The sequence below is a fragment of the Squalius cephalus genome, assembly GCF_949319135.1.
Source record: "Squalius cephalus genome assembly, chromosome: 9".
NCBI classification, from domain to species: Eukaryota; Metazoa; Chordata; class Actinopteri; order Cypriniformes; family Leuciscidae; genus Squalius; species Squalius cephalus.
In genome coordinates, this window is record NC_137130.1 from 45,073,043 (window position 1) to 45,092,188 (window position 19,146).

General features: G+C 42.9%; 1 protein-coding gene across 4 annotated transcripts in view; it reads right to left on the reverse strand.

The window, feature by feature from the left end:
- Nucleotides 1-19,146, reverse strand: part of ranbp2 (RAN binding protein 2) — a 73,260-nt gene that overhangs the window by 29,211 nt on the left and 24,903 nt on the right. For 2 of the 4 annotated variants that reach the window (XM_079882249.1, XM_079882248.1), the window contains exons 12-20: nt 14,927-15,088; nt 14,722-14,859; nt 14,476-14,607; nt 14,080-14,274; nt 13,910-13,993; nt 11,430-11,568; nt 9,926-10,020; nt 5,218-9,820; nt 3,834-3,911 (exon numbers count right to left, since the gene is read on the reverse strand). In XM_079882249.1, coding sequence (XP_079738375.1) covers nt 3,834-3,911; nt 5,218-9,820; nt 9,926-10,020; nt 11,430-11,568; nt 13,910-13,993; nt 14,080-14,274; nt 14,476-14,607; nt 14,722-14,859; nt 14,927-15,088 — 5,626 coding nt within the window. The remainder of the gene's footprint in view (nt 1-3,833; nt 3,912-5,217; nt 9,821-9,925; nt 10,021-11,429; nt 11,569-13,909; nt 13,994-14,079; nt 14,275-14,475; nt 14,608-14,721; nt 14,860-14,926; nt 15,089-19,146) is intronic. The other 2 variants (XM_079882251.1, XM_079882250.1) reach the window with 1 other exon arrangement.

The window sequence follows — 19,146 nt, forward strand, 5'->3', positions numbered from 1 at the left end:
AAGAAGCGTTTGTCCTGAACTTGATTTTGAAAGAGTATAGAAGATGACTCCTGGTCAGTGGAGGCCATGTCCACACTAATACGTTTGTTTGCCCTGTGTATCATCACCTTCAGAAACACTCAACTGTGTTCACAAGCACAGCCCAGGCGTAACTGAAGGCCTTCTGTCCTGTTCTGCACAAACATCTCATCGCCAGACAGCTTCAATCCTATGAAATCCAGTTACTCTTCACTGACAAAATTACACAATAGGTACCTGCATTATTCCTCTGTTAAATACAGAGAGATATGGCATGAACTGGACAGTGAAAGTAAAGCAACTTGGAGAAACTTAAAATAGCATTGAGAAGAACTTCCCAAACAACAGGGCAGGGTAAAAATAAAAATATATATATATTTCTCAATTTTAATTGATCTTTTAGTCTACGCTGTTTTCAGTGGATGAACAGAACATTGTGTCGACGCCTCCCATTACAGCAGCAAACAAATACATCAGTCAACATCAGAAAGAATGTTGAAAGTTACAGAACAACTTACTGAAATCAATCTCATGTAATCCATCAATCAGTGTTTCAACCTCGGAAGACATCAATAAAACAGCTGGAGAACAATGCCACGTAACGTCACATTAACAACAGAAAATAAAATGTTTTTGAATAAATCCTTAAATTTAATTTAAAACCAACATTTCAATGTTTATATTTCAAAAAACGAATTGAAGTAGAAACATAATTTCTGTAATTATAAAGTTAGCATGATAACTTTTTATTATTAAAAAAACTCCTTGTGTGTAATACAAATCAGTTAATTTTAACCTTCAATTAGTGACATCCAGTATGTGCACGGATCAATGTTTTGAACCGGTTCTTTTTAGTGAACCAGTTCACCAAATCAGAAAGAATCGAACGTACAGGTCCAGCGGATCTCGAGTCAACAGTTCTCGAATCGAAAGTACAGGTCCAGCGGTTCTCGAACGTACAGGTCCAGTGGTTCTCGAGTCAACAGTTCTCGAATCGAAAGTACAGGTCCAGCGGTTCTCGAGTCAACAGTTCTCGAATCGTACAGGTCCAGCGGTTCTCGAGTCAACAGTTCTCGAATCGTACAGGTCCAGCGGTTCTCGAGTCAACAGTTCTCGAATCGTACAGGTCCAGCGGTTCTCGAGTCAACAGTTCTCGAATCGTACAGGTCCAGCGGTTCTCGAGTCAACAGTTCTCGAATCGAAAGTACAGGTCCAGCGGTTCTCGAGTCAACAGTTCTCGAATCGTACAGGTACAGCGGTTCTCGAGTCAACAGTTCTCGAACGTACAGGTCCAGTGGTTCTCGAGTCAACAGTTCTCGAATCGAAAGTACAGGTCCAGCGGTTCTCGAGTCAACAGTTCTCGAATCGTACAGGTCCAGCGGTTCTCAAGTAAACAGTTCTCGAATCGTACAGGTCCAGCGGTTCTCGAGTCAACAGTTCTCGAATCGTACAGGTCCAGCGGTTCTCGCGTCAACAGTTCTCGAATCGTACGTACAGGTACAGCGGTTCTCGAGTCAACAGTTCTCGAATCGTACAGGTCCAGCGGTTCTCGAGTCAACAGTTCTCGAATCGTACGTACAGGTACAGCGGTTCTCGAGTCAACAGTTCTCGAATCGTACAGGTCCAGCGGTTCTCGAGTCAACAGTTCTCGAATCGAACGTACAGGTACAGCGGTTCTCGAGTCAACAGTTCTCGAATCGAACGTACAGGTACAGCGGTTCTCGAGTCAACAGTTCTCGAACGTACAGGTCCAGTGGTTCTCGAGTCAACAGTTCTCGAATCGCAAGTACAGGTCCAGGGGTTCTCGAGTCAACAGTTCTCGAATCGTACAGGTCCAGCGGTTCTCGAGTCAACAGTTCTCGAATCGTACAGGTCCAGCAGTTCTCGAGTCAACAGTTCTCGAATCGTACAGGTCCAGCGGTTCTCGAGTCAACAGTTCTCGAATCGAACGTACAGGTCCAGCGGTTCTCGAGTCAACAGTTCTCGAATCGAACGTACAGGTCCAGCGGTTCTCGAGTCAACAGTTCTCGAATCGAACGTACAGGTCCAGCGGTTCTCGAGTCAACAGTTCTCGAATCGTACAGGTCCAGCAGTTCTCGAGTCAACAGTTCTCGAATCGAACGTACAGGTCCAGCGGTTGTGGAGTCAACAGTTCTCGAATCGAACGTACAGGTCCAGCGGTTCTCGAGTCAACAGTTCTCGAATCGAACGTACAGGTACAGCGGTTCTCGAGTCAACAGTTCTCGAATCGAACGTACAGGTCCAGCGGTTCTCGAGTCAACAGTTCTCGAATTGAACGTACATGTAAGGCGGTTCTCGAGTCAACAGTTCTCGAATCGAACGTACAGGTCCAGTGGTTCTCAAGTAAACAGTTCTCGAATCGAACGTACAGGTCCAGCGGTTCTCGAGTCAACAGTTCTCAAATCAAACGTACAGGTCCAGCGGTTCTCGAGTCAACAGTTCTCGAATCAAACGTACAGCTACAGCGGTTCTCGAGTAAACAGTTCTCGAGTCAACAGTGCACAAACGGTTTCTTTCCGACACATTCGATACTGAGAACAGATGAGCTGCAGATAGCACCGTCTGAACCGAACGGTTTCTTTCGTACAACTGATGCTGTGCTGATACTATAAGCTAGTGTTGTAGTCAAGACCACCTAAACCGAGACCAAGTCATTACCAAGACCGATCGAGTACTATAACACTACTATAAGCACGGGTGAACCAAGGTCTTGAATGAGGGGGGCGAATTTGGCGAAATTGTACGTTTATTTAGTTTTAACTAGTTTCATTAAACATTTTAACATGATGAACATGCAACAACTCTTTAGTCAAAACATGTAAATGAATTTTGCCATTTACTATTATGCACATTATATTTTAAGCTTTATGAGCTGGGTCCTGGTTTCTGTAAAATGTTGATGACTATATTCACTTTATATCTTTAAGGCGTGTAAAACATCCACGTTTGTACATCAGTGGCTGTATTGGGTGCTTTTACAAAACGTTAAATGTAAGAAACTTGATGATGGCTATAATTATTAAATATTTAACTGAAGTTATGATTACAAATTACTTTATTTGAACGCGTTTGAATGCATTTTCATCAGCCAGGATGACAGAATTTAAGTCATTACGCAAGGACGTAAAAGAACAGGTGAATGAAACGAACTGTCCAAAAGAACCAGCTCGCCCAAAGAACCGGACCAGTTTTTTGTCTCCTCTACACAGAGTCTGATCTCTGTAGTGTGTCAGAAAAATGTGCCACATCTGTTTTAATGTAAATTCTATTGATAAAAATGTATATGATTACAATTTAGAAAGAAATACTGCAGCCCTATCATGTATTTTGACCACTGTGTTTAAGGCAGTAAAGAGCAACCACATCCTAACTGAAATCCAGATAGGCCAAACAGCTCTTCGTTATTTACAACGTCAACAGAAGCAGCCGTCCACAATGTTGGAAAACGTCTGCTACACGTACAATATATAGCAGAGACAAAAAACCTTGCAACACCACATCCCAGTAACCACACCTGTTGGTGTCACATTTCAAGATGGGAAAATAACTTTACAAGACACTCCCTGCTGAATACTTTAAGGACTTTGAAGCCACTGGTCCACTTTAATTGTAAATTCTGCTAAAGTTTCAAACAAACAGCTAAAGGTTAGCCAGTTTCAGACCATGCAAACATTTTGATTGAGGCCAAGGAAACAATGTTTAAGTTATCACATCATTCAGCCAAGGTCAGGTCTCCCGGCTCATGCCAGTCAGTGAGAACTCGGTGTGCCACAGTAAACTGTGACCTGAAATACCTGGGGCTTCAAACTGGGTGGCTGATGTGCAGCTCCAAAATGCCATTGGATTATTTTTGAAAAGCCTAAAATCCAAACCTAAAACAAAGTTACGTGTTAAAGATTTTTTGTTATTCTTGTCAGGGACTTGATTTTATCTCAGTTACTGAGTGGATGGTGATAATCAGTCTCTATACGACAGAAACATGGGCTTAATGACATCAGCTGTAAAGGAGACATTTCAGAGGCGACAGATTGCAAGGACCTTTTTTTTTTTTTTTCTAGGGAAAACATACACCAATGAACAGTGCCCAATAAGATCATGAACTTGTAAATAAACCAGGAAACCAAACAACTAGAATATAAACTAGGGATGCGTTTAGCTCCAACTTTGATTAAACACACCTAAACCAGCTAATCATTATCTTTAGGACTACTTGAAAAATTGCAGGGAACAGGGTTGGAACTAAAACTACAGGGCGGTACCCCTCTGAGAACAGGGTTGGACATCCCTGATCTTAAAGGACAAGTTCGGTATTTTACACATAAAGCCTTGTTTACAGATCGTTTCTGATGAAATAGAACGGTTAAAATTAAACTTTTGACAGATGCTGCTGTCGCGAGAATTTTAGGTTTATTTCGCTTTCCCCTCCCCCCTCCAGAATGGGTGTATAGGTGCACTCGAACATATCCTTCCTAAAACGCATTAAACTTTCATTTAAAAAGAGATGAAACTCACCGAGTGGTCAGGGGTGTTCACTGATATGCTCATACAAAAATCGCTGCAAAAGATGCTTTCCAACAGGTTTTATCGTAGTTTTTGTCCAACTCCATTGACTTGCATTGAATGTGCTGTGTGAGGTACGGTATTACTCCGCCGCTTCTTCTTCTGCTTCTTCTGTGTATTCAGTGAAATGCCAGTGGTTTGCTTGCAATTGGCAAATGTGCATTATCGCCACCAACTGGGCTGGAGTGTCTATTATTCAAGCTCTCAACGGAAGAATCTACGGGTGTGAGACGTTTGGAAAAATAGATCCACAGTTTTACAACGAATGGTAAAACACCTGTTGGAAAGCATCTTTTGCAGCGATTTTTGTATGAGCATATCAGTGAACACCCCTGACCACTCGGTGAGTTTCATCTCTTTTTAAATGAAAGTTTAATGCGTTTTAGGAAGGATATGTTCGAGTGCACCTATACACCCATTCTGGAGGGGGGAGGGGAAAGCGAAATAAACCTAAAATTCTCGCGACAGCAGCATCTGTCAAAAGTTTAATCTTAAAAGTTCTATTTCATCAGAAACGATCTGTAAACAGGGCTTTATGTGTAAAATACCGAACTTGTCCTTTAACTAAGAGGTCTAAACAGTTTTATTCATAAACTATGGGCACAGAAGATAGCTTACTTGTTGGGATGCTGAAAGGATTCCCAATGGATGGCTGACTGGACACAGCCTGTTCAGAGGTTTTCAGTCTTGAGGCACTCGTTTCCTCATCTTTTGGACTGGGAATCATAACAGGAGATTTCTCATTTGATGACAAAGGGCTCCCAAAAATCTTCTGCACAGAGTCTGACCCAAAGACGAACTTGGGAGGAGAGACCAGAGAGAACATGGGAGTCTTGGTGGCCTGAGCACCAAGCTCTGATCCAGGCGACCCATCTAGTTTAGGACTGCTTTGAACCTCAGGAAGTGCAGTACGTTCTTTTGTGGTTTCCTCAAGTACAGCAACAGCAGCCTTACCACAAAGTGGCTCTTGGCTGAAGGCAGGTACTCTTGCAGAAGGCAGGGTGAGAAGAGTGTCTTTTTCCTGGGCAGTCTTTGCCTCTTCGAAGACTTCTTTGAAAGTACTTGCCGTTTCCTCCAGTTTAAACCGTACAGCCAACTGTTCAACCTTGCCCTGCCCTTCAGCAAAATCAAAGGCACTCCAGATCCATGCTTTCTCGGATCCTTTCATGGGCTCAAGATTCATATTTGAAGCAATCCAATGGTTTGCACACAGTTTCAGGACCTGATCCCGCCTCATCACAAGTCTAACACGCTTTGTTTCGTAGTTTTGTAGTATTTTAAGGTCTCCTATACCTCGTTCCTTCCACTGACTAAGTTCTTTATCATAGCGGTATAGTTTGGCCCTGTGACTGAAAATGACTTGCTCATTCTCCTCTCCTGTTGAGACCTCGACAAGATCAGGCAATGGCACAACAGGCTCAAAGTACTGACCATCTCGCTCTTCCTCTTGCGATGCTTCTTGTTCATCATCTGTGCCAACAGAAGCCTGGCTCTGGTTTAGCTTAGATGGAGACTTGGAGGGACTGAGAATAGGCTGAAAACTGAAACTAAAGCCTGTAGACGATTCGCCAAAACGGAACAAACTTTTTGCTACTGGATCAGGTTGCGAAGAGGTATTGCACACAGAAGAATTAGCATAGTTCTCGACTTCTTCTTGCAAATCGTAATTATCCCATTCTAAAGCAGTTGTGGTGCTTTCAGAGTCGAGCTTGACTATGACTGAAGAGGTACTGATACCTGCAATGTTACTTTCATCATCCTTGCTTTGGTAAGTCAAGAATGATTTCAGGTCTTTAAGACCAGATTTCATTTCTTCAGCTTTCTGTATAAGTTGGGCGGTTCTGCCAGTATTCACAAGCTTGTGAGGGGTCTGTAAAGGAATATCCAATAGCAGGCGCTGACACTCCTCAAATTTTAGCTTGAACTCTTCTGCAAGCTCTGGTGTTTTGAATTTTGCCGCAAGCTGTTCTAATCTGGCATCTCCATCTGAAAAGTCATTTGCAATCCACATCCAGGCTCTGTCTGACCCAGAGAGGGGCTTCAAGTTCATTGTGGTTGTGATCCAATGATTAGCACATACCTTCAACACCTGCTCTCTCCTCATAAGAACTCGAAGCCGCCCATTCTTATTATTTTTGAGCAGTTTAAGGTTGCCAACTCCTCTTTCTTTCCATTGGCTTGATTCTGTATCAAATCTGAAGAGTTTGACACGCTGCGAATACAAGCTTTTCTCATCTTCTTCCCCTGTAACAAGGTCAACCTTCTCAGGCATCTGAACAACTGGCTCAAACTGAATATCGTCATTATCCTCTGTTTTGTACATTTCATCTTCTTGATCGACCGAGGTGTCTGTCTTGGAGCTGGAATTAATTCCTGTAAACAGCTGCTGGCCAGCCCCTGCAAAGCCTTTGAAAGTGGGATCCTCCTGGCCAAACTGAAAACTACCTTGTGAGCACGTTGCCAAGTCTGCAAAACTAAAAGAGTCAGGCTTACCGGTAAGGAGGGGATTATTATCATGACTACCAGTGTCTAAGGGCTCATCTGAGGAACTTGGGATTGCCTCTTTTTCCTTCTCTCTGTGAAGTTCAGCAATATTTTTCAGGAGGTGAGATGCAGATCCATTTTCTGACTGTCCATCTGATGCGTTTGCCTCAGATTCTGCAATGCCAAACTTGAAACCACCAGCAGGCACTGGCATGGAAAACGAAAAATTGGAACTGCTTGGCTTATCAGTCTGAGTTGTAGAGGACTCTACAAACTTGAAACCTTCTGAGGATGCTTTTTCCTTACTTGTACCAAACTGAAAAGCAGAACCTGGATTGAAATTGGCTGTAAATCCTGTTGCAGCAGGTTGCTTGCTAGAACTACCAAAACTGAATGAAAAAGAGGAACTTGATGGTGCAGTAGAGGTCTTGCCTTTTATATTTGGGTTTGCTGCCTGACATGAGACACACTGCCTAGCTGTACCTTCATTTCTTACCAGGCAAGTGTCACAATCCCACTGTCCCTCTTTTTTACCAAACATGGCAGCTAGCTCTGTGCTACAGGGGGCTTTGCAAGAAACACATTCAGTTGCTGAAGCATCATTCCTCACTAAGCAGGAGTCACAGTCCCATTGACCCTCTTTCTTGACAAATTGAGAGCCAAAACCAGAGCCAAAAGGGAGTGCTGGTGTTGCTGACACTTTCACATGTTGTGGTGCTTTAGTCTGAATAGCTTTCTTATCAGCCTGAGCTGCAAGGTCAACAGATGTTACTGCAGCATCATTTGATCCAAATTGAAAAGAAACTGGTATTTGAGACCCAAATGCTAAGCCCATTGAGCTGACATCAGTGTCTCCAGTAAGTCCAAAAGAAAAAGATTTGGCAGGAGGAGCCACAGGCGCAGAGCCTTTGAGTTCCTCTACAGGTTTGTTCTTTGCTGTAGAAGGAGCTGCACTGTTGCAGGCAACACACACTGCAGATGTGGGAGCGTTTCTTACACAGCACACATCACAGTCCCATTCACCCTGCTTCTTGGAAAACAGTGTTTTAAGATCCATTTCTTTGGATGAAACCTGAGGCGTCGGAGTATCACATTTCTTTTTCAACTGTTGGCCATGTGGGGACTCTACAGGTTTTTCCTTTGCTGTAGAAGGAGCTGCACTGTTGCAGGCAACACACATTGCAGATGTGGGAGCGTTTCTTACACAGCACACATTGCAGTCCCATTCACCCTGCTTCTTAGAAAACAGTGTTTTAAGATCCATTTCTTTGGATGAAACCTGAGGCTTTGGAGTTTCACATTTCTTTTTCAACTGTTGGCCATGTGGGGACTCTACAGGTTTTTCCTTTGCTGTAGAAGGAGCTGCACTGTTGCAAGCAACACACACTGCAGATGTGGGAGCGTTTCTTACACAGCACACATCACAGTCCCATTCACCCTGCTTCTTAGAAAACAGTGTTTTAAGATCCATTTCTTTGGATGAAACTTGAGACTTCGGAGTTTCAGATTTATTTTCCAACTGTTGGCCATGTGGGGACTCTAGAATGAATTTTTGAGCCTCCTCAAATTTGAATTTAAACAGTGCAGCATCATCCGCCGTTTTAAAACGAATGGCCAACTGCTCAGTCTTGGGCATTTCATCTGCATAGTCCATAGCATACCACACCCAGGACTTGTCAGATCCAGCATTTGGTTTGAGGACCATATCTGCAGTGATATAGTGATTAGCACAGATTTTGAGAACCTGTTCCCTCCTCATCAACAGACGAACTTTCCCGGATGTTCTGTGTTTTAGAATTTTGAAACTTCCAATGCCCCTCTCTTTCCATTCTTTAGTCTCAGGGTCAAACCGGAAGAGTTTTGCTCTCTTGCAGAACATCTCCTCTTCCTCCTCCTCACCAGTTTTCACATCTACCTTATCAGGAAGAGGCACAATGGGCTCAAAATGAGGTCCATCCTCTTCCTCTTCCACATGGGTGCTATCATTATCACTTTCCCCGCTTTTCTCTTCCTGAGCCTCTGGATTTCCTAATACTGGTTTAGTTCCACTTGCAAAGCTAAATCTTTGGTCAGTGTTGCCAAAAATATTAATTTTGCTCTGAGCAGCATCAGTGAATGAAAAACCTGTGGCACTTTTACTCCCAAAAGTAAAGACTCCACTCTGGCTAGGCGGATGCTCTTGGGTCTGATGTTTCGGTTCTGATGGTCCGTCCACTTTGGGAGGAATATCTGACGTCAGAAGTCCCAAGAGGCTTTCACTATTTTTCATCTGAGCAGAGGAAAAGGTGAAATCACCATCATTGGACTTGAAATTGGAGTTGAACTTGAATGCAGTTGTTGCCGATGTTGATGGTGCAACAGCAACCCCACCAAAGTTTGGAACCTTAGGAGGTTCACCTGTGAACTGAGACCCAAGACTCATCTTGGGGTCAACAGTCTTGTTTTCACTGCTCTTGGATGGCTGCGTGGATGTATCGACACATGGCTTAGTGAAATATCCAGGCTCTGGCAATGTTGGATTGACTGTAGGTTGAGGAAAATTGTGACCATAATACTCTTCACTGTATGGAGAGAGTAAGGATGTAGCTGGAGACTCAAACCGGATGGGAGCACCAAAGACCTGCTCTTGAGGATATATGCAAGCAGGAGTTGACTGAAGAGGTGGTGTGTGTGTTGATTGCTGGTAGGCATACATATGCTGCTGTGGAGGAAGACGATTCATCCCGTATACTGGGCCCTGCAGAGGTAAACAAACAATACTTTGATATTGATTCTCTGTGCTTTTTCTTGGTAACTAAAAAAGGTACAATATATTGCATTTACATGAAAATCACTCCACTACCTTTGTTGGTGTAACATTTGCAGCAGGGCGTAGAAGATACTGTGAATTATATGCTGGAGACTGGTTGTAGTACGCAGAGGGACCTGTAGTGGCAACTGAGAAAAAAAAAGGAATGGATTTTAATTACCGGTATGTCTTATTGTATTACACAAGTGGTTCTCATTTTTTTGGTGATGTCACCATTTAGAAGTGGAACTTTTTTTTGCGGTAAACCAGAGGGTCTACCATGCGCATAGTAAAGCGATCACCAACAATCTTTTTGGGTGGAAATGAATGCAAACACAGATATCAGATACCAGTTGTGTCTAAAGGGAATATAAAAGGCGGGCCAAAACAATGTAATATGAATTAACGAGAATGACCCTCATTGGTTCTTCAGGAAGCTCAAACATGCTGAGTAACACGAGAATGAACCTCATTGTTCCTCGCACGTCAAGGGAACATGCTTGAGCTTCCATTTACCACAACTGATGTGAGAGTTGATGAATATTTATATGAGAATAAAAGCCTAAATCAAATCTCTTCATCATAAAAAGTGATCAAGTCTCTTCATATAATTTGAACTAAACCACACAATTCATATTGATTATGAATCAATAATCGATAATCAATAATCGGCCTTCGGATGAGACGTTAAACCGAGGTCCTGACTCTCTGTGGTCATTAAAAATCCCAGGATGTCCTTTGAAAAAGAGTAGGGGTGTAACCCCGGCATCCTGGCCCAAATTTGCCCCTTGGCCCCTGTCCATCATGGCCTCCTAATCATCCCCACATACTGATTGGCTTTATCACTGTCTCCTCTCCACCAGTAAGCTGGTGTGTGGTGGGCGTTCTGGCGCAATATGGCTGCCGTCGCATCATCCAAGTGGATGCTGCACATTGGTGGTGGTTGAGGAGATTCCCCCATCTATGTAAAGCGCTTTGAGGTCTCAGAAAAAGCGCTATATAAATGTAACGAATTATTATTATTATTATTAGTTTTACAATCTCTATGAACTTTTTGAAGCATCACAGTGGTAGTTGCATAGCTGTCAATTGAGGGATAGAAAGCGCTCAGATTTCATTTAAAACATCTTTAATCTTACATTATCCATGAAACCCAAAGATGAGAGGATGAGGATTGTAAACTTCAAGCTCAAATGGCACATAAAAGCACCATAAAATGATTTGAAATTTTAAAATTAAAATTTGAGTCTTCTGTATTCAGTTGGTTGCTTTGTGGAAAACATCGCAATTTAAAAGTCGTATTCACTCAAATTCTTATCCTCCCTATTCAAATCTGGTGTGCCAGCAAGAACATTTGTTTGGTTGAATAAGCACACTGAAAAAAACTGCACAAACCTCATTGGTTCGCATGTCTATTGCTGTGAGATTGTTGGTATATTTGAATGTTGAAAGTGAACAAGATTTGAGATGTGTTGGGGAGGCACATATTGAGAACCACTGGTATACACAAATTTAAAAGACGGCAGATTTGGGGAATAAAGCAACTCATTGAACTGACCAGTAAGAGGAGCACCATGGAATGCCTGCGCTCCAGGAAATCCATCCTGAAGTCCTTCTGCAGGATAACTATCTCTGTACGTCCTATATGAGGATGCTGTCGCTTCAGGGGAATTAAGGCGCAGGTCATGAACCTCATTCTGTGTGAGACGGAAAACAAAACATATTACAATCCCTAAAATCTGAAACTTGTCTGTACCAATTTCACAAAGAGCTGCGGACCAGTTTCACATGGCTGAATTTAAAAACACCAGAAAAAAATCATCAAAAACTAATTTCTAAAACAACACTTGCTTACAGCATTTATTAGACAGGACCGCATAGATGAAACAGGAAACAATGTGGAGCACAGAGAAGAGAACAGGAAAGACAAACGACCTCGAGCCGGGGACCTCGACTATACAGTGGGGAGAAAAAGTATTTGATACACTGCCGATTTTGCAGGTTTTCCCACTTACAAAGCATGTAGAAGTCTGTAATTTTTTATCATAGGTACTCTTCAACTGTGAGTGACGGAATCTAAAACAAAAATCCAGAAAATCACATTGTATGATTTTTAAGTAATTAATTTGCATTTTACTGCATGACGTCATAAGTATTTGATACAGCAGAAAAGCAGAACTTAATACTTGATACATAAACCTTTGTTTGCAATTACAGAGATCATACGTTTCCTGTAGTTTTTGACCAGGTTTGCACACACTGCAGGGATTCTGGCCCACTCCTCCATACAGACCTTCTCCAGATCCTTCAGGTTTCGGGGCTGTCGCTGGGCAATATTGACTTTCAGCTCCTCCAAAGATTTTCTATTGGGTTCAGGTCTGGAGACTGGCTAGGCCACTCCAGGACCTTGAGATGCTTCTTACAGAGCCACTCCTTAGTTGCCCTGGCTGTGTGTTTCGGGGCGTTGTCATGCTGGAAGACCCAGCCACGACCCATCTTCAATGCTCTTACTGAGGGAAGGAGGTTGTTGGCCAAGATCTCGCGATACATGGCCCCGTCCATCCTCCCCTCAATACGGTGCAGTCGTCCTGTCCCCTCTGCAGAAGAGCATGCCCAAAGAATGATGTTTCCACCTCCATGCTTCACGGTTGGGATGGTGTTCTTGGGCTTGTACTCATCCTTCTAAACACGGTGAGTGGAGTTTAGACCAAAAAGCTCTATTTCTGTCTAATCAGACCACATGACCTTCTCCCATTCCTCCTCTGGATCATCAGATGGTCATTGGCAAACTTCAGACAGGCCTGGACATGCGCTGGCTTGAGCAGGGGGACCTTGCGTGCGCTGCAGGATTTTAATTCATGATGGCGTAGTGTGTTACTAATGGTTTTCTTTGAGACTGTGGTCCCAGCTCTCTTCGGGTCATTGACCAGGTCCTGCCGTGTAGTTCTGGGCTGATCCCTCACCTTCCTCATGATCATTGATGCCCCACGAGGTGAGATCTTGCATGGTGCCCCAGACTGAGGGAGATCTTGAACTTCTTCCATTTTCTAATAATTGCGCCAACAGTTGTTGCCTTCTCACCAAGCTGCTTGCCTATTGTCCTGTAGCCCATCCCAGCCTTGTGCAGGTCTACAGTTTTATCCCTGATGTCCTTACACAGCTCTCTGGTCTTGGCCATTGTGGAGAGGTTGGAGTCTGTTTGATTGAGTGTGTGGACACTGAACAGGTGTCTTTTATACAGGTAACAAGTTTAAACAGGTGCAGTTAATACAGGTAATGAGTGGAGAACAGGAGGGCTTCTTAAAGAAAAACTAACAGGTCTGTGAGAGCCGGAATTCTTACTGGTTGGTAGGCAATCAAATACTTATGTCATGCAATAAAATGCTAATTAATTATTTAAAAATCATACAATGTTATTTTCTGGATTTTTGTTTTAGATTCTGTCACTCACAGTTGAAGAGTACCTATGATAAAAATTAAAGACCTCTACATGCTTTATAAGTGGGAAAACCTGCAAAATCGGCAGTGTATAAAATACTTGTTCTCCCCACTGTATAAACCAGAGTGGCACTTACTTAATACTCAGCAATATTATTTATCTGACTGCACTGACACTATTGGATGAGAGCTGAACTCAGCTGGACGATGACATCACTGCTTTCTGCAGAGATGCTTTAAAGATGAATTGAACTCATTTCATAATTGATGCACTTTCAGAGTTATTGAACTAAATCAACATTGAACTGATTTCATCTCAATAATGAATGTGCACTTCTTCTTAAAGCTGCTTTACAGTAGAATTTAATTCTGTTCGCATCTTGATCATTATTTTTCTGTTTATCACTTTAAAGCAGCTTTGAAACAATATGTATTGTGTAAAGTGCTATAAAATAAAGGTGACTTGACTTTGATTCTCATTCTGACTTTGGAGATACACAGAGCACAAGTAATGTTCGCAGTATAAATTCCCATTTGTCAGTGGCAAAGCAAAAGCAAACACAGACTGATTCTGCTACAAGCGGTGGATGTGTGACTGACCTTCAAGGACTCGACCTGCTGGCACAGCATCTGCAAGAGGGACTTCTGGTCCTCGGCCCAGTGTGGAGTCGTTTTAGGTGAGAACTGGAGAAGGAAACAAGGGTCAGGAACCATAACACCATGTAAACAGCAAGCAAAGCTTCTGCAGAAGCACCAGTGCCATGACATACCATGGATCTTTTAGAAGGAGACGTGGCACTTTTGGATGGAGATGGAGTGGAGAACTTCACATGTGGCTCAGTGGGCTGACCGGGGCTGGACGTCAGTGGATAGTCCACATGATCTTCATCCCGCTCGTCATCTTCTGAAAGCTGCTGGTTGACCTCGTTCAGCAAATCCATCACATCCTCCATAGATATAGGCAACTTAAAACACAAAGAGACAGAATTAAAGGACTAGTTCATTCAAAACTCAAGCTTTCCAGCAATCCTAAAGACCATTTACTTCTTCAGGTGTGTTTGTTTAATACTAGTGCTGAACTCAGCAGGACAGTGGCCCTCCAGCGTCAGATTTGAGGAACCCTGGAGTAAAGTGAGCAGCACAAGCATCAGAGGTGTTTAACATACCTTGTCCATGTCCTCTGGACTGGCCTGATAAATCTTTGTGAGGTATTTCCTGAACTGCAGGAGGAAGTTGATGCTCCTGTCCTGCGTCTCCTCCATCCCGTTTCCCGCCTCCTCCGACAGCCTCTGATAGATCTGACAACACACATCCACAAACGCATCAGGTCAGGGTCATTCACAGACCGATGTTAATCACTTCACTTCTGAAGCTGAGCCAGTGTGACTGTCGTCCAGAGAGAGCGCTGTTACCTTAGCAAGATGCCAGTTAGACAAGATGCTGTTGAGCTTCTCCAGCTTTGAGATGGCCTCGTCGGTGTTGCCCTCGATGTCAAGCAGTGTGGCAGAGCTTATGGCGGCCTCTTCCTCATATACTCGCACTTGAGAAGGCTGAAGACAAAGAGACCATTAGAGACAAAACCACCATATGAAACAGAAGCAGGAAGAGAGTACATACCTGTATGTCTCTACTGTGAAAGTGCATGAACATTGGCTCCAGAGGTTCAGGAATGCTGCGTTTGTTTCGGATTTTCTCAAGCAAGGGAAGCACAACTTTCCAGTAGTGCACACTGCGGCCTGCATAGTCCTTCTGGTCATAGTAAGAGTTCACCCGTTCCCCCTGTCAAACACACACATCAACGTCAGGACACACCCGCTCAGTCTGTACTAGTACTCTCACGCACAAAAAAATAAATACTATGGGAAATCAATGGGGTACATCAACTGTTTCAGGCCTCCAGACTAACTTTTTTTGCTAGGAGCGCTATAGCCCCTAACTGAACATTTTTAGGAGCACAAGCAGAAAATCTGGGGGCACACCTTAAATCAACATGCAACACAGTTATTCACATTTCCCCTCATTTAGACTATTTATTACCAAGGCATTTGTCAGTAATACAGACCTAACGTACAGAAATTACAATGTGCAGTTTTATTTTAAGTTCACAGTGCTCCAGTCCAGACTAACATTTGAGGGAAGCAGCACCAGAGCCACTGAGTTCTACAGAGAGTATTTGGTAGTACTGTGTAAATGTTTAATTTAATTTAATTAGTTAATCATTTACTAATCAATTGTAAATGACTTATAACTTAATCTACAAAACATACATACAATAATTAACATCACTTATTAATCATTTATGAACGCATAGTTATATTTCGTAAATAATTAGTTAATCATTTACTAATCACTAGTAAATTACTTGTAACGGAATTTACAAAACATACATAAAATGTTAGTATATCACTTGCTACTCATTTATGAATGTTCTGTAAATGATTAGTTCATCATTAACCACTTATAAATGACTTACAACTGAACGTTATTATAAAGCTCTGTTAAGTCTTCGTCGTCGGTTAGGAACCTGGGTGTGCTCTTTGATACCAATCTTTCATTTGAAAGTCATGTGTCTAGTATCTGTAAAACTGCATTTTTCCATCTTAAAAATATATCTAAATTACGTCATATGCTCTCATTGACAAATGCGGAACAATTAGTTAATGCGTTCATGACCTCAAGGCTAGATTATTGTAATGCTCTACTGGGTGGTTGCCCTGCACGCTTAATAAACAAACTACAGCTGGTCCAAAACGCAGCAGCTCGAGTTCTTACCAGAACCAGGAAGTATGACCAAATTAGCCCAGTTCTGTCAAAACTGCACTGGCTCCCTATTAAACATCGCATCAATTTTAAAATATTGCTGATCACGTACAAAGCACTAAATGGTTCAGCTCCGCAGTACTTGAGAAAGCTCTTAACGCATTATAGTCCTTCACGTCTATTGCGATCTCAAAATTCCGGCCAGTTGATAATACCTAGAATATCTAAATCGACTGCTGGCGGCAGATCCTTCTCCTATTTAGCACCAAAACTTTGGAACAATCTTCCTACCATTGTCCGGGAAGCAGACACACTCTGTCAGTTCAAAGCCAGATTAAAGACACATCTCTTTGACCTAGCATTCACATAATACATTATAGACTTCTATAATTCAATGTTAGGCTGCATAGATTAGGTCAGCTGGAACCGGGAACACTTCCCATAAATCTTGATGTACTCGTTACATCATAAGAAGAATGGCATCTACGCTAATTTTAGTGTCTTTGTTTATCTCGAGGTTTTCCCGCAGCCTGCCGGATCCAGGCCGTATCCAGATCTGATGAAGGACCTGTGTCTGGACCCGATGACAACGCAGTGCTGAAGTGCCAACTAGACTCTCCCTATGGAGGATCCCACTACCACTCTACAGATAAAGCGTTGTCGGGAAAATTCGTTTCGCATATCTACCCCGAATTGACAAAATAAAATAAAATTCTATATCAAAATTTATAAGGAAAGACCAGTACTTTGTTTAGGCTTGGCTTGTAGGGAATTACAAACCTGCGCACATATATTCAAACACACAACTATAGAACCAATTTTTAATGCGCATGTGAACATTTATCAGGTTCGCGTTTAAAGTCTGTGTAGAGAGAATGGCGTCATCTTCGTGGCCCCTAATTTAATAACAAATGATCGTTGTGACAGAAGCGAATCAATCAAAACTAACTTTATTAAAGAACCGCTATAAAGCCAAAACAATCTCTGTTACCTTAAATTATACGTTTATCTCTGTAAAGCTGCTTTGAAACAATCTAAAACAATTTTTTTTTTCTCTAGTTTCTTCTTATTTTCTTGTGTTATCCATGTAACCCTGTCTATATACCTTGTTTGTTATCTGTTTTAGTTTTTCTTTGAATGTAAACCAATTAACTGTAAAGCGTCTTTGAGTGTCATGAAAAGCGCTATAAAAAATAAATGTATTATTATCTACATTGTTAAAAGCGCTATATAAATGATGACTTGACGATGGATTTGAAGGACGCGTAATTCCATGTAGCCATCCATCCTCATCACATGAAGTTCCTGAGGTTCACTTTCGGGGACGAAGGGTACCAATATCAGCTTCTTCCCTTCGGCCTAAAACTATCACCCCGTACTTTCACGAAATGCGTGGATGCAGCTCTGGCTCCACTGAGACTCCAGGGTTATTCACGTGTTGAATTATATCTATATAACAATAATTATATAGATTTTAGCTCAATCCGAGCAGATGGCAGTTCGGCATCGAGATGTCGTTCTGTCTCACATAAGAAAATCCTTCCATCTCAGAGGACCAGTTTTCTAGGCGTAGTTTGGGATTCGACAACAATGCAGGCACAATTGTACCCTGCTCGTATAGGATAGACTCTCTCAGCTACCCTGGGGCTGGATGCGATGGTTCAGGTGTGGCCGAGGCTATACCTGCACACCTTACCTACAATATCTCTGCTCCCGGGAGTTCTGGAGAGGGTTCGGCCGGGACGGGCCCGTCTTTTCTTACTAGCCCCGTACTGGCTGGCCCGAGTTTGGTTCTCAGACCTGGTGTCCCTTCTAGACGGCTCTCTGATGGAGATTCCAATCAGGAGGGACCTATTGTCCCAAGCAGGGGACACGATTAAATCACCCTCGCCCGGAGTTGTGGAAACTGTGGGCCTGGCCCCTGAGGGGGCCCAGTTCATAGAATCGGGTCTCTCGACCGAGGTCGTGGAGACCATACTCCAGTCCAGAGCTTCCTCCACGAGAAGACTGTATGCACTGAAGTGGAGATTGTTCTCTTCTTGGTGTGGAGAACACCAGTTGAATCCAGTTAACAGCCCTGTTGGTTCAGTACTTGATTATTTGCAAGAACGTTTCTCCGCTGGATTATCTCCTTCCACCTTAAAGGTGTGTGTAGCGGCTATATCTGCTTACCACACTCCTCTGGGTGGTGCATCATTGGGGAGAGAGATCCTCTCATTACTCGTTTCTTCGTGGGGCAGAGGCTGAGGCCTGCACTGTGCACTAGAGCACCGGCTTGGGATTTGGCCATTGTACTTGAAGGCTTGGCTTTGGCTCCCTTCGAGCCTATTGAAGAGGTTTCAGAAAAGTACCTTACACTTAAAAACTTTATTTCTCCTTGCTATTTCTTCCATCAAGAGAACTGGAGACTTGCAAGCCTTGTCGGTTGCTCCTTCGTGCCTGGAATTTGCATCTGGTATGGTGAAAGCCTTCCTTCACCCTAGGACGGGTTACGTCCCTAAGGTCCCTTGAAAGGGAACGTCTCGGGTTACGCATGTAACCCTGGTTTCCCTGAAGAGGGAACGAGACGCTGCATCGCCCTGCCATACTCCCTGCATGACTGTGATCGACTTGCTTCAGCCTATCCAAAGCTGGCACGGTCTGTTTCTGGGTATGCTTTATAGTTTCCTGGTCTGTGACGTCACCCGTCTATGACATCTTGTCACACCATTCGACTGATTTTACACATGCTTCATGAAGCAATCACGCAGGGGCGTTCCCACAGCGTCTCGTTCCCTCTTCAGGGAACCAGGGTTACATATGTAACCTGAGACGTTTTCCTACATCTTGAAATATCTATACATTACCCAATATCAAATGGCAAACCAGGCATGAAAACAGGTCAGGGGTAAAAAAGGTGAGAAGGATGCGGCATATATATACCCCCCCCCCAAAAAAAAACAACTAAAAAATAAAAGTAATGAGTGATTAGGAACGCGTGAGAGTAAACAGGAACAGATGAAATAAGTACAAAATTCTCACTTATTAATAGAATTGAACTATACTCCACAGTGATGAATCCCCCCCAAAAAGCTGTA